The 12,924-nt window shown below is 42.2% G+C and overlaps 1 protein-coding gene across 1 annotated transcript in view; it reads left to right on the top strand.

The window, feature by feature from the left end:
* Positions 1–12,924, top strand: part of SLC26A10 (solute carrier family 26 member 10) — a 162,666-nt gene that overhangs the window by 50,648 nt on the left and 99,094 nt on the right. The window contains 1 exon segment of the mRNA XM_030196594.1: positions 3,923–4,036. Coding sequence (XP_030052454.1) covers positions 3,923–4,036 — 114 coding nt within the window.

Genomic DNA, 12,924 nt, shown 5'->3' with positions numbered 1-12,924 from the left:
TTATGTTAGTATTCTATAATGGAATCTGGATGTTCAGGTGCCATTATAGAATAGGCTTTCACTGTGCCTAAACCGAGGTGCCGCCTGAATGGATAAGTACCTGGATGAGCTGGCAGAGTGGGAGAAAATAAAGAAAGCAGAAAGACAATGAGCTATGAAAGAGGCTTTAAAAAGGGGCAACGGATCTTTATGTAAAGAAAGTAAACAAAAGCAAGATGAAAACAAAACCGATAAAAAAAGACATCAGGATGGCATAAATACGTACAAAGGAATAAAAATGGCCAAAGTTGTAAAGCGAGGTGACAAGACTTTTTTCCAGGTATAATGGGAAGAGAAGGAAGGCCAGAGGTGGAATTGCTAGACTCAAAAGTGCTGAGGGCCAATGTATGGAAAAGGGATGAGGGCAAAGCAAAAACGTTTAACAAATACTTCTGTGCAGTGTTCATGGAAGAAAAATCAGGGGAAGGTCTGCAGATGATTAACATGGAGGATACATATGAGGATGATGCAGATACCACATTTGTTCATGGAAGAAAGTGTTTATGAACAACTTGCAAAACTAAAAGTGGACAAAGCCATGGGACTCGATGAGATACATCCCAGGATACTGAGGGAGCTCAGAGAGGATATAGTGGATCCTCTAAAGGATATGTTTAATAGATCCTTGGAGAGAGGTTGATATTGGCCCTCTGCACAAAGAAAGTAACAGAAAATAGGTGGGAAACTAGAGGCTAGTAAGCCTTGCTTCAGTGGTGGGAAAGATAATGGAGAAGTTACTGAAGGAAAGGATAGTGCAATCTGAACAATCCAATGGATTGCAAGATCCAAGTTTCCAAGTTTATTCGGAATTTCCTATCCTGCCCTCTGGGAAAACCATCAGGGTGGCTTACAATCCAACAATGTTAAAAGATAAATGGGCAGAAGAAAACAGGGAAAGGAGGTTGCAATAGAAAAGGTAGTGAGGTAAAACAAAAAGGAGAGGAAGGGAAAGGCTCCAAAGAAAACTGGACTCTTCAAACTTCAGCACCAATCGTTATAGGCATCTGAGAAGAGATATGTTTTAGGCCAGTTTTGAAGGTGCCGAGAGAAGATTGGGAGCATAGATAAATAGGAAGGGCATTCCAAAGATAAGGACCTTTTACTGAAAAGATGGAGTGTCTTCTATGTTTGTGGGTAATAAAACAGTGGGACGGAATGACCAGCAAATTTTGGAAGGAAGGTCTAAGGATACAAGCAGGACTATAAGGAGTCAGAAGGTAAGATCTGAGGCAACATGGTTTTACCAAAGGTAGGTCAATCCAAACAAATCTGATAGATTTCTTTGAATGGGTGACAAAAAACTGGATCAATAACGTGTTGGATGTGGCCTACTTAGATTTCATCTAAGACTTTGATACTGTTCCTCATCGGAGGCTCATGAATAAACTGAGCAACTTGGTAAATTGGATCAGAAACTTACAGGCAACAGAATATAGTGGTAAAAGGAACTCAGAAGAAAGAAAGGTGAGTAGTACAATGCCTCAGTGAGCTCTCCTGGGTCTGATTCTGTTCAATATTTTTGTGAGTGATACTGCCTTAATGGTTAAAAGGAAAAAGTTGGCCTTTTTGCAGATGACATGAAGATTAGCAATAGAGTGGGCACACTACAGGAAGTGGAAAGCATGAGAAATGATCTACAAAAATTAGAAGACAGGCTAATGCTTGGCAATTGAGCTTTAATATGAGGAAATGTAGAGTGATCCATTTATGAGGAAGAAATCCAAAGGATCTATTTTGAAGAGGAGTTGAGATGCCGCTATGCACAGATCAGGAGAGGGACCTTGGAGGGATAGTGACTGATGATCTTAAAGTGGTGAGCAATGTGACATGGTGATGGCTAAGGCCAGAAGGATGCTCAGCTGGATAGAGAAGGGCATAACCAATAGAAAGAAGGAGGTGATAATGCCCCTGTTGATGAGACCGAACTTGGAGTATTGTGCTCAGTGTTGGAGGCCATATCTTTTCAAGGACATAGAGCCGTTCAGAGGAAAGCAAACAAAATTGTTTGGGGTCTGTACCTGCTATTGAGTGGGAAAGAGCAGGGTATAAATGCTACAAATAAATAAATAAAAAAGATGTATGAGAAGAGAATTGAAGACTTGGGTATGCATACCTGGAGGAGAGGAGGAACAGAGGATATATGATACAGACACTTAAATACCTGAAAGATATTAATGACCAAACAGTTTCCAAAAATGGGGAGGCTATAGAAGTAGGGGACATGAAATGACATGGCAAGGAGGGAAACTGAAAAGCAACATCAGGAAGTACTTTGTCACAAAGAGGGTGGTGGATGCCTGGCATGCTCTTCCACAGGAGATGGTGGGGACAGGAACCAGGGCCAGTCTTAGCAAGTGCGGGGCCCTGTGCAGACCAATTTGGTGGGGCCCCACCTCTAGCTCCGCCTCCACCCTAGCTCCACCCCATTGATAAGATTATTCCATTTTTAGAAATTTTTTTTTATTTATGAAATTTCAAATAAAGACAAATGAAGCTAAACTTGTACAAAAAAAACTGATTGAAATAATAAGCACAATGCTATCATGAAACCTCCCCTCCCCAGAAGTGGAGTGGCCGAGCCGCGGGATCATCATGAATGATGCGGATGGTCATCCGAGGCGAGCGGAGGTCGGAGCGGAGGCAGAGTGGGGCCCCCTTAGGCGCGGGGCCCTATGCGGCCGCCTTGGTCGCCTCTGCCTAAGACAGGCCCTGACAGGAACAGTAACAAATTTCAAAAAGGTGTGGAATAGACAAAGGATCCTTATGTAGCAAGAAGATGGAATAAAAGTATAGAGTAATGCCACGCAAAGCAAAACATAAATAACTTTCAGACTTTTAGAAGAGCATAGTGGGAGGAAGGGGGAACCTGCATGGATTGGCAGTTACAACCCTAACAGCAAGGGGGAGAGGGGTAACTTGTATGGAGTGGCATGTACAACCCTGCCAACCTTTATAGGCAGATCAAATGGATCATGCTGGTCTTTATCTACCATCATTTGGCATGCTTAGGGATTGTGAGAAAGAGCAGGAGAAGAATAGGATTTGGAGATTGGGTGGGGTGGCAAATTGAAGGGAAAGGATTTGCTACCCTTTGCTAAACCATAGCAGTGCCACTTTGCTGGGGAGACTGAGTGTACACTCCTCCTGCAACTCATGCTCCGTAACTTTCATGCAATGGCCCATTGAAAGAGCACCGCAATGCTCTTCAGGCAGTGATACCAATGGCCAAGGTCATGTTGGTCATATGGTCTCTACTGCTTTGCTATGAATGTAGACTATAGTGGGACTGTGATCTTACCCCTGATCTAATTCTCTAGGCAAAGCAATTGATCTGATTTGTTTACCATGATCTACATTAGGTAAAACAATGCTGCCTTGAATCTTGTAATCTGTTAGTTTCAATATGCTTCACTATCCTTTTCTTAAGTAGTGACTCCATTCATTTATTCAACACCAACACCGAGGTCAAATGAACTGGCCAGTGTTTACCAGATGTCTCCTTATTTGACTTCTCTAGAACCAGTCCTCATCTGGAAAGAATGATTAAAGAGTAGAGCTGCCAGAACCTCTCTAAGCTTCTTTAATATATGAAGCTATTAAAATTGACTAAAGAACTTCAACAATAATAAAGGAACAATAGAATCTTTAATTGATGCAAGGTGACTCTTTGTATCCTCATTTTCTCCTGAATCACTGCTCAGTATGAAACATATACAGCTTTCACTCTGGCATTTGTCAACAGAGAAATCCAAAACGCCCTTAGTTGTCCTTAAAAGAGACAAGGACCGCTCCAGTATCTTTCTACAATTGCAGTTCTCCAGTCAGTATTGGTCGACTTCCTAATCCCAGTCTGTGCTCTTCTCTTCTTTTTGTGGTTTCATAGGAACTCCTGGCTCATGGGATTTCCAATACCATCTCCTCGCTGTTCAGTTGCTTTGCTAACTCTGCCACCCTCGCTACCACCAACATTCTGGAGAGCGCTGGTGGACACACTCAGGTATGAGCAACAGGTTTGCACCATGAGAGAAAGGCATGGTATTTCCAAAACAACTTCTCTAATCAATAGCAATTCTACTAGAAAGTATTAAAAGAATATGTAGTATAATAATTTGTGAATCGTGCTCAGTGCTCGGTGCATTACACGTGACCAAGACCACTCTGTAAGTAATACCACCTTCCAACCATCATAGCACAAGAGTCCCAGCCTGCCTACCTAACTTATACACAGTTAGCAAACTGTTCAATTAATCAGTAGAAATTAGAAAAAATTATTTTTACTTAGCTTGTGACAGATGAAGCAACTCTTGCATTGTAAGTTACTCTCCACAAAAAGAGCCACACTTTTTCAGCTTTCTCTGATAAAGTTAGCACCAGATGATAAACTTCTAATCCAATGTAACATCCAGAATGGTATCAGATAATGAACTCTTGGTCCCGTGTAGCGTGATGAATAGTGATTCTATCCAAAGTAGTGTCCATTTCCATGCTTTCAAGTAAAATTATCCTTAAAGACAACGCCAAATTTCACCTTCAATCTTTTACCCATAAGTATTGTTCATGGTCTTTGATAGATGATTGCAATTCAAGCAGTCAGTTCAGTAAACAGAAGAGAAACAACAGAATGTCCCAACGTGTTATAGCAATTAACTCTTAGTAAAAAACAACATTCTGATTGAAAATCCTGAAGGAGATTTCTCTTCTAAATCAAACTTTTTCTTTAGAATACATAGGTCAAAAGAACAGCGCTGGAAAAATATCCCCGAAACAACGCGGCATACAGCTCCCTAATGCTCAATGCTAATGTCATGCAAATATAGGTGTGTTGTTATTGTTGAGCATTAGGAAGTAAGAAGGGGGAATGCACAGGACCTGTGCGGTAGGCAGAGCTCTTGTGTTCATGTGCGGTGTGACTGGGGAGCAGGGAGCCCTGACCAGGGGGAAGAGACAGAGGTGGAACACTTTTGAAATTCCTCAAGAAGGTGCTCCAGTCCTAGGGTCCTGTAGATGGAAAGAAAGCCTTCTGGCTCAGAAGGACACCTTTGAGAACCTGCAGAGCTGCTGCCACCTCTCTCTCTCCCCCCATCCCTGCAGACAGGAATAAAAGTGAAAAGGGGAAATGGGACTTGATATACAGTCATTCTGTGGTATTTTGCAACTACATTCAAAGCGGTTTACATATATACAGGTACTTATTTTGTACTGGGGCAATGGAGGGTTAAGTGACTTGTCCACAGTCATAAGGAACTGCAGTGGGAATTGTTGGATTATTTGTAGTAAATAATTAGCAGATTTTAGTACACACAGCTTCAGCTTTAGAAATGTTAATTTCTTTCTTCATCTCTCTCTCATTCACCCCTGAATAATTCACTGCTGAGTCACTTTAAAGTTGAAGTAACAAAACATCTGTTTACTCACAGTTTGTAGTTAGATTATAATCAGACAGGCTTATATATACATATTACTATACATTTGTATTATCAGCTCCTTCCATGTGCTTAGATGGTAATGGATGCTCACACCACCATAGATCCTCTCAGGTTAGGAGAGATCATGAGCTCCATGTGCTCCATGTGCTGCATGTGCTGCATCTGACCCCCACAGGAAGTTGCATAGCTGTGTGACCTCTCTAAGTAATTCACATCAGAGGTCACAGAGTAATCACAGAGAAATAATAGGTGACAGGCAATGCATGTAAAAATACAATACATTCCAACAAACCCCTTCTCATGCATAACTGTCATGCAATTATTTATTCATACAAAGTCCAAGCTTTATACGCAGATTCACAAAATGTTCTCTGGGTAACGGTTTGGTCATGATGTCAGCTGTCATCTCACTGGTGTGACAATAGTGTAGACTGATGACCCCTTCTTTTGCCAACTCTCGCACGTTGTGGTATTTCGTTGCGATGTGCTTGGTGCGTGACTGAACCTTGTCATTCTGTGACAGTCGGATGCAGCTCTGATTATCTTCCATTATCTGGATTGGTCTCTGTTCAGCTATTCCAAAATCCAGCAAAAGTTTTTCAATCCACATCAGTTCTCTGCACGCTTCCGATACGGCCACATATTCAGCTTCTGTAGAAGACAAACTCACAATACTTTGTTTATGACTGGCCCATGAAATTTGTACATTTCCATACATAAACACATATCCACTTGTGGATTTATAATCAGAATGATCCCCTGCCCAATCTGAATCACAGTAACATATTAGTTTTGGATTACTATTGGCTGAAATCTTTAATTTACAATCAATGGTACCCTTTAAATACCTTACCATCCTTTTAACTGCAGTCCAATCTGATTTGGTAGGTGAGCTGACCCTTCTGCTCAAAATTCCTACTGCATTTGCTATATCAGCCCTGTATGTGGTAGTTAGATATAAAAGCTTACCTATGGCTGATCTATATTGGATGTTATCTGGTAAAGGTTCTCTTACTGTTTCATCCTTCAGAAAATCAGTGATCATGGGAGTGCTTACAACTTGGGCATCTTGCATACCTAAACTTTCAATAAGCTCATTTATTTTCTGCTTCTGGCTTAGAAGATAAGAACCATCATTTTGTTTCTCAATTTCTATACCAAGATAGTATGACACATTACCAAGTTCTTTTATCTCAACATTGAGGTTTAAACACTTTACAATGTCCTTGTACTCTTGCTCACTTTTGCTTGCAATGAGCAGATCATCAACAAAAGCTAAAATGTATGCATATTGTCCATTTGTGCACCTAGTGTACAAGCATTTATCTGCTTCACCTTGCTTAAATCCTAAATTTGTCAATATTTCATGCAATTTATCATTCCAACATTCTGCACTTTGCTTTAATCCATAAAGACCTTTGTTTAATTTACACACTAGCTGTCTTTGTTTTGTATTTATGAAACCTGTTGGCTGTTCCATGTACAAGTCTTCAGTTATATCTCCGTGAAGAAACGCTGTTTTCACATCAATGTGGTTGACTTGCATGCCTTTTGAGACTGCAATGCTCAGAAGTGTTCTGATTGTCGTGTGTTTCACTACAGGTGCAAACACTTCATCAAAATCTTCTCCATATTTTTGAAGATATCCCTTTGCCACTAATCTGGCTTTATACCTTTCCACTTTTCCTTGTGCATTCCTTTTTAACTTGAATACCCATTTGCATCCTATAGCTTTCTTGCCAGGAGGTAATTTTGTAAGAATCCAAGTATTATTTTTATCCAATGCATCAATTTCTTCTTGTGCAGCTTTATGCCATTCAGCAGCTTCTTCTGCTGGCATTTTCTCAATCTCATCCCATGTTAAGGGCTCTTGAGCTTCTGCTGACTTTGTTAGGTAAGACAGTCTTGGGGGTGGAACACCTTTGTTTTCCCTGGATGAGCGTCTGACAACAGGTTGGTCTGACCTTTCTGCATCCTCTAAATCTGAGAGTTCTTCTCCAATTGATTCCCCTTCTCCAACTGTACTGTCTTCTTCAATGATCCTTTCTGTGTCTGCTTCCTCTGCCTGTTCCTCGTTAGATACAGATGAGTTGCTTTCAGACATCTGCCTTGGTATGGCATTTATATACACTGGCATGTCTATTATGGTTCTAGTTTCATATTCTGGATGATAAGGCTCATCTGGGATAATCCAGCCTTTATCAACCCTTTTGTTTTCATCAAAATATGTAACATGTCTTATGCCAACAATGCCAGTTTTCAGATTCAAAATTCTATATCCTTTGTGTCCTGGAGTATAGCCAACTAAAATGCCCCTTTCTGTTGTGGAATCCAGCTTATGCCTTCTTTGCTTTGGTACATGAGCATATGCTGTACTTCCAAATGTTCTTATGTGTGACAGGTTTGGCTTCCTACCATGCCATGTCTCATGTGGTGTGCGCTCCGCGCCTTTAGTTGGCATTCTGTTTTGTAGGTACACTGCTGTGAGAATGGCTTCCCCCCATAGTCTTTTAGGGAGATTGCTATCTGACAGCATACATCTGGTCATTTCCACAAGTGACCTAAATTTTCTCTCTGCAACAGAATTTTGCTCTGGTGTGTAAGCTACTGTTGTGATATGCTGAATGCCTTCTTGTTCTAGAAATGTGCGCATGCTTTGTGAAGTGAACTCACCACCATTGTCGGTCTGAAGAACCTTTGGTTTTCTTTCAAATTTATTTCTCACCATGGCTACGTATTTCTTCAGCATGTCTGTGACTTGACTTTTTTCTTTCAGCAAATAGGCCACACAATATCTAGAGAAATCATCCAAGAATATTAGCACAAATCTGTTATTTCCCAATGATGGGATATTAAACGGTCCACATAAGTCACTGTGTATTAAGTCCAGTACTTTATTACTCCTATTTCCTGTGTATGCAGGAAATGAGGGTCTCACACCCTTTTGAGTAACACAGTCTATGCATTTCTCCATTTTACCAGCATCTGCACTTATCTGAATGCCGGTGGCCAGTTGCTTACTGTAAAGATCCTGGATCACCTTAGAATCACGATGTCCTAGGCGGCGATGCCAGATTTCCAGACTACATTTACCATCATTCTTCCTTACTTGCGCCATATGTGAGGCTTCACCTGAAATGTTCAGCTTATAAACATCATTATGCATAAAAGCTTCAGCATACACTTCATCATTTTTAGAGATTGTGCACTTACTGTTTTCAAAATGAATCACAAATCCCTTCTTATCTAATGTAGATACACTAAGCATATTGCAAACTGCTTGGGGAATATACAAGACATCACTTACAGGAATTTCTTTAACTTCATTAGACACTTTGCATTTTAAGAATCCAATACCTTTTGCTTGGATCTTAGCAGTCCCTGCGTTTGCAGTTTTAAGAATACCTTCCTCTGGACACATTTCCTGAAAGAAATCTTTACAATTGGTTAAATGGCATGTGCTCCCTGAATCCAAAATCCAAGTACTTTCATTTGAATTATTATTTACCATAGTCAAAGATTTTTCTGCCATTAGAAAGCCCTTGTGTTTATCTTTGTCCTTCATACATTTCCTGGTTTGAAAATTCTTTAGTTCCATTGGCTTAGGTGAGCTAGAGGGAGTGTTTTGTGTTTCCTTACACCATTTAGATACATGTCCCTCCTTTCCACATGAGTAGCAAATCAGCTTGCCCTTGGGTGGAGTTTTCCCATAGCTCCGCCTTCCTCTGTTCTTTGCCAAGAAATTTGTTTCATTTCTCTCTGACTTGCTTTGAGAACACATCTCCTCAGAATCATTTATTATGCATTCCTGCCTTAGTTTTGATGTTGCCTGTTCAAAAGATTGCCCTTCAATGGCCTCATTTACAGACCTAAAAACATCAAACTTCTTTGATAGTGAGGTAAAAAGAAATGCTCTTTTCAATGCATCACACATGGGAATTCCAGAAAGTTCTAGCTTTTGAAATGAAGACATAAGATGCATAATGTGATCATTACATTTACTTTTATCCCTTAATTTGGTTTCATTCAACTCTGCCAGCCAAATTGGTTGCTGCTTTGCATATGTAGTTGCATACATAGTTCTCAGTTTATATAAAATGTCCTTTGGTGTATCTTTTCCCTCCACTAATATGGCTTGTTTCTCTGAGAGAGCTTCCAAAAGCATGCACTTCACATAATAGTTTGCATTGTCCCATTCAGCCATATTTTCAGCTGTTCTGTCTTGGTCTAAGCATATATCTAATCTTTTTGCTCGAAGGAGACATATGAATCTTAGTTCCCACTGCCGATAATTAAACTCAGTTAATTTAGGCACCTTGAGAGAATAGAAAAATGGTGAATTTCTTCCCTCAGCCATTTTCTTAGCCTTCTGTCTGCTGTGTGGGGGGAGAGAGAGACAGACTGAATCTTTCCTTTAAAACTTAAGAGAAAAATGTGGCCTTTTTTTCTGCCTGGTAATATTTCTCTTCTTTTTCAATTCCTGAGCCCTGGGCCCATAACCCTTTTGTTGGATTATTTGTAGTAAATAATTAGCAGATTTTAGTACACACAGCTTCAGCTTTAGAAATGTTAATTTCTTTCTTCATCTCTCTCTCATTCACCCCTGAATAATTCACTGCTGAGTCACTTTAAAGTTGAAGTAACAAAACATCTGTTTACTCACAGTTTGTAGTTAGATTATAATCAGACAGGCTTATATATACATATTACTATACATTTGTATTATCAGCTCCTTCCATGTGCTTAGATGGTAATGGATGCTCACACCACCATAGATCCTCTCAGGTTAGGAGAGATCATGAGCTCCATGTGCTCCATGTGCTGCATGTGCTGCATCTGACCCCCACAGGAAGTTGCATAGCTGTGTGACCTCTCTAAGTAATTCACATCAGAGGTCACAGAGTAATCACAGAGAAATAATAGGTGACAGGCAATGCATGTAAAAATACAATACATTCCAACAGGAATTGAACCCAGTTCCCAGGATCAAAGTCTACTGCGCTAACCACTAGGCTACTCCTCCACTAGCAACATGCCATGTAGAAGCCTACCCTTGCAGATCAGCAATGCGGCCGCGCAGGCTTCTGTTTCTGTGAGTCGGACGTGCAGGACGTCCGACTCACAGAAACAGAAGCCTGCGCAGCTGCGTTGCTGATCTGCAAGGGTAGGCTTCTACGTGGAATAGCAACATTCCATGTAGAATCTCAAATAGTAGCAACATTCCATGTAGAATCTCAAATAGGGAAAGGGAAATGGGACTTGATATACTGCCTTTCTGAGGTTTTTTGCAACTACATTCAAAGCGGGTTACATATATACAGGTACTTATTTTGTACCAGGGGGGGCAATGGAGGGTTAAGTGACTTGCCCACAGTCACAAGGAACTGCAGTGGGAATTGAACCCACTTCCCCAGGATGAAAGTCTGCTGCACTAACCACTAGGCTACTCCTCCACAGGAGAACCTGAGCACCAAAGCCAGTGGGTTGGAGTATTTCAGGCAAGGTTGGCTTCCTCCTTTCAGGCATCCCCCACGATCTTCTGCTTTGCTGCTGTCCAGTAACCGAACGCCAACTCTGAGCTGGCGTTAGGTTCCCAGTGTTAAAGGTGGCCTTGTTAAGGGCGGTCTTCTTTGAGCATCGAGGCAAATTGTTAATGGTCTAATTTAAGTGCGATTTGCATGCTACCTGTGTTAGATGTTGGTGTGCTTGTTCCACGAGATAGAGCCCTCTGAGCATTCAGCAGTAGGAAATTCAGGCACTAGTCCAGCTCTAATGGCCTCTAGTGCCCGCATTTGCTTCACAGCATCGGGGCCATAGTGAGGAATAAGTTTTAGAAGACTTAAGTGTTGTTTGCTTGCATAAATAGCTGATGTGTATGTGCAAATGGCATGCACATAAAAGTGGAGCTTTTTTTTCAGGGGGTGCTCGGGGGGTACTGAGTACTGGCATCTTTTCCAGTACCTGCTAAAATTGACCCATGGTATCCAAGTATTAATGAAAGAGATTCTTAACAGCAATTGTGCCTTTTCATAGATTCTGTGTTGAGTTGCAAGGGGACTGACTATTGTGGGGCGGGTGGGTCCCTTAGTGATCATCCCACCCCTGAAGGATGGCCTTGCATTCAAGTACTGGCACCTTTTTTTGCTAGAAAAAATGCACTGTCTGTAAGACATTACTTTATAGAATGTTGGGTTTAACGTGAACAAAAAGGAGGCGTGTTCAGGGAATGGCTTGGGTCAGGGTGGTCCTTCCAAGTATATGAATATTCTTTATTTCAGAATGACACTACACGTATACCTTGGAAAATTTCCCCGGTGACATTTACACCTTCTCCAGGTCACCTATAACCCCCGACTAACTAGTCTGTGGGTCCTGAGTTTGGAGAAGTGTTCTAGAGGGGTGGGGGAACACGCTCACCTCTTTGATGTTGAAAACTATCTCCCTTAGGATCAAGTTTTATTTTCAAAGGACAGGTCCTTAATTAGCTGCTTTTGTATATGCAGGTTTACAAAATCTACTCGATACATGTATTAGTGGCAGCACCAGTGGCGTAGCTACGTGGGGCCTGAGGGGGCCTGGGCCCCCATAGATTTGGCCCTGGCCCCCTGCCAACGATCCCCTTGAACCCCCCTCCCACCACCAACTCTCCCCCGCTGTCGCCGTCCGCCCCGCCGCTGCATCAGATACCTTGTTTGCTGGCAGGGGTCCCCGAACCCCGCCAGCCGAAGAGAGTCTTCTTCAGCGCCGGAGTAGCGCCTTCGTTCAACGAAGTTCCTGGTGCGATCAGCTGTTTTGACGCCTTACGTCCTGCACCATGCATGTAGCCCCATGCAGGACGTAAGGCGTCGAAACAGCTGATCGCACCAGGAACTTCGTTGAACAAAGGCGCTACTCCGGCGCTGAAGAAGACTCTCTTCGGCTGGCGGGGTTCGGGGACCCCTGCCAGTAAACAAGGTATCTGATGCGGCCGCGGGGCGGGTGGCGATGGCGGGGAAGGGTTGGTGGCGGGAGGGGGGTTCAAGGGGGTCGTCGGCAGGCCGGCAGGGGGGTCCAATGTGGTGGTGGCAGCGGTGGCTCGGGGGGAGGGGCGGCCAAACAGTGCCTCCCCACCTCGGGCTCTGGCCCCCCCTCCCAGCGAGGTCTGGCTACTCCCCTTGGCAGCACACACATACATACATACATACATACAAACCAAATCCCCATGCGTACATCTATATGCTGTTACTCGTATGCCTATATCCCCTTGTCATGCCGCTCTTTTTTTGACAGTGTTCATTTCTAAAGTGGCTTTTTCTGTTGTGTGTGGCACTATTTCTACACACAGAATGGCATTTTGGAAAGGATGTCCAACTCACAATACATATGTCCAAGTCGGTATGTGATATATGGACGTCCATTTCTCATTTATTCTAGAACAGGATCTGCAGACATACAGCCTGTTCTGAAACACATGACAAAT

This window comes from Microcaecilia unicolor, chromosome 3 (assembly GCF_901765095.1).
Source record: "Microcaecilia unicolor chromosome 3, aMicUni1.1, whole genome shotgun sequence".
NCBI lineage: Eukaryota > Metazoa > Chordata > Amphibia > Gymnophiona > Siphonopidae > Microcaecilia > Microcaecilia unicolor.
The sequence above is the reverse complement of the archived record's forward strand: the minus strand, read 5'-3'. Positions and strand labels throughout refer to the sequence as shown.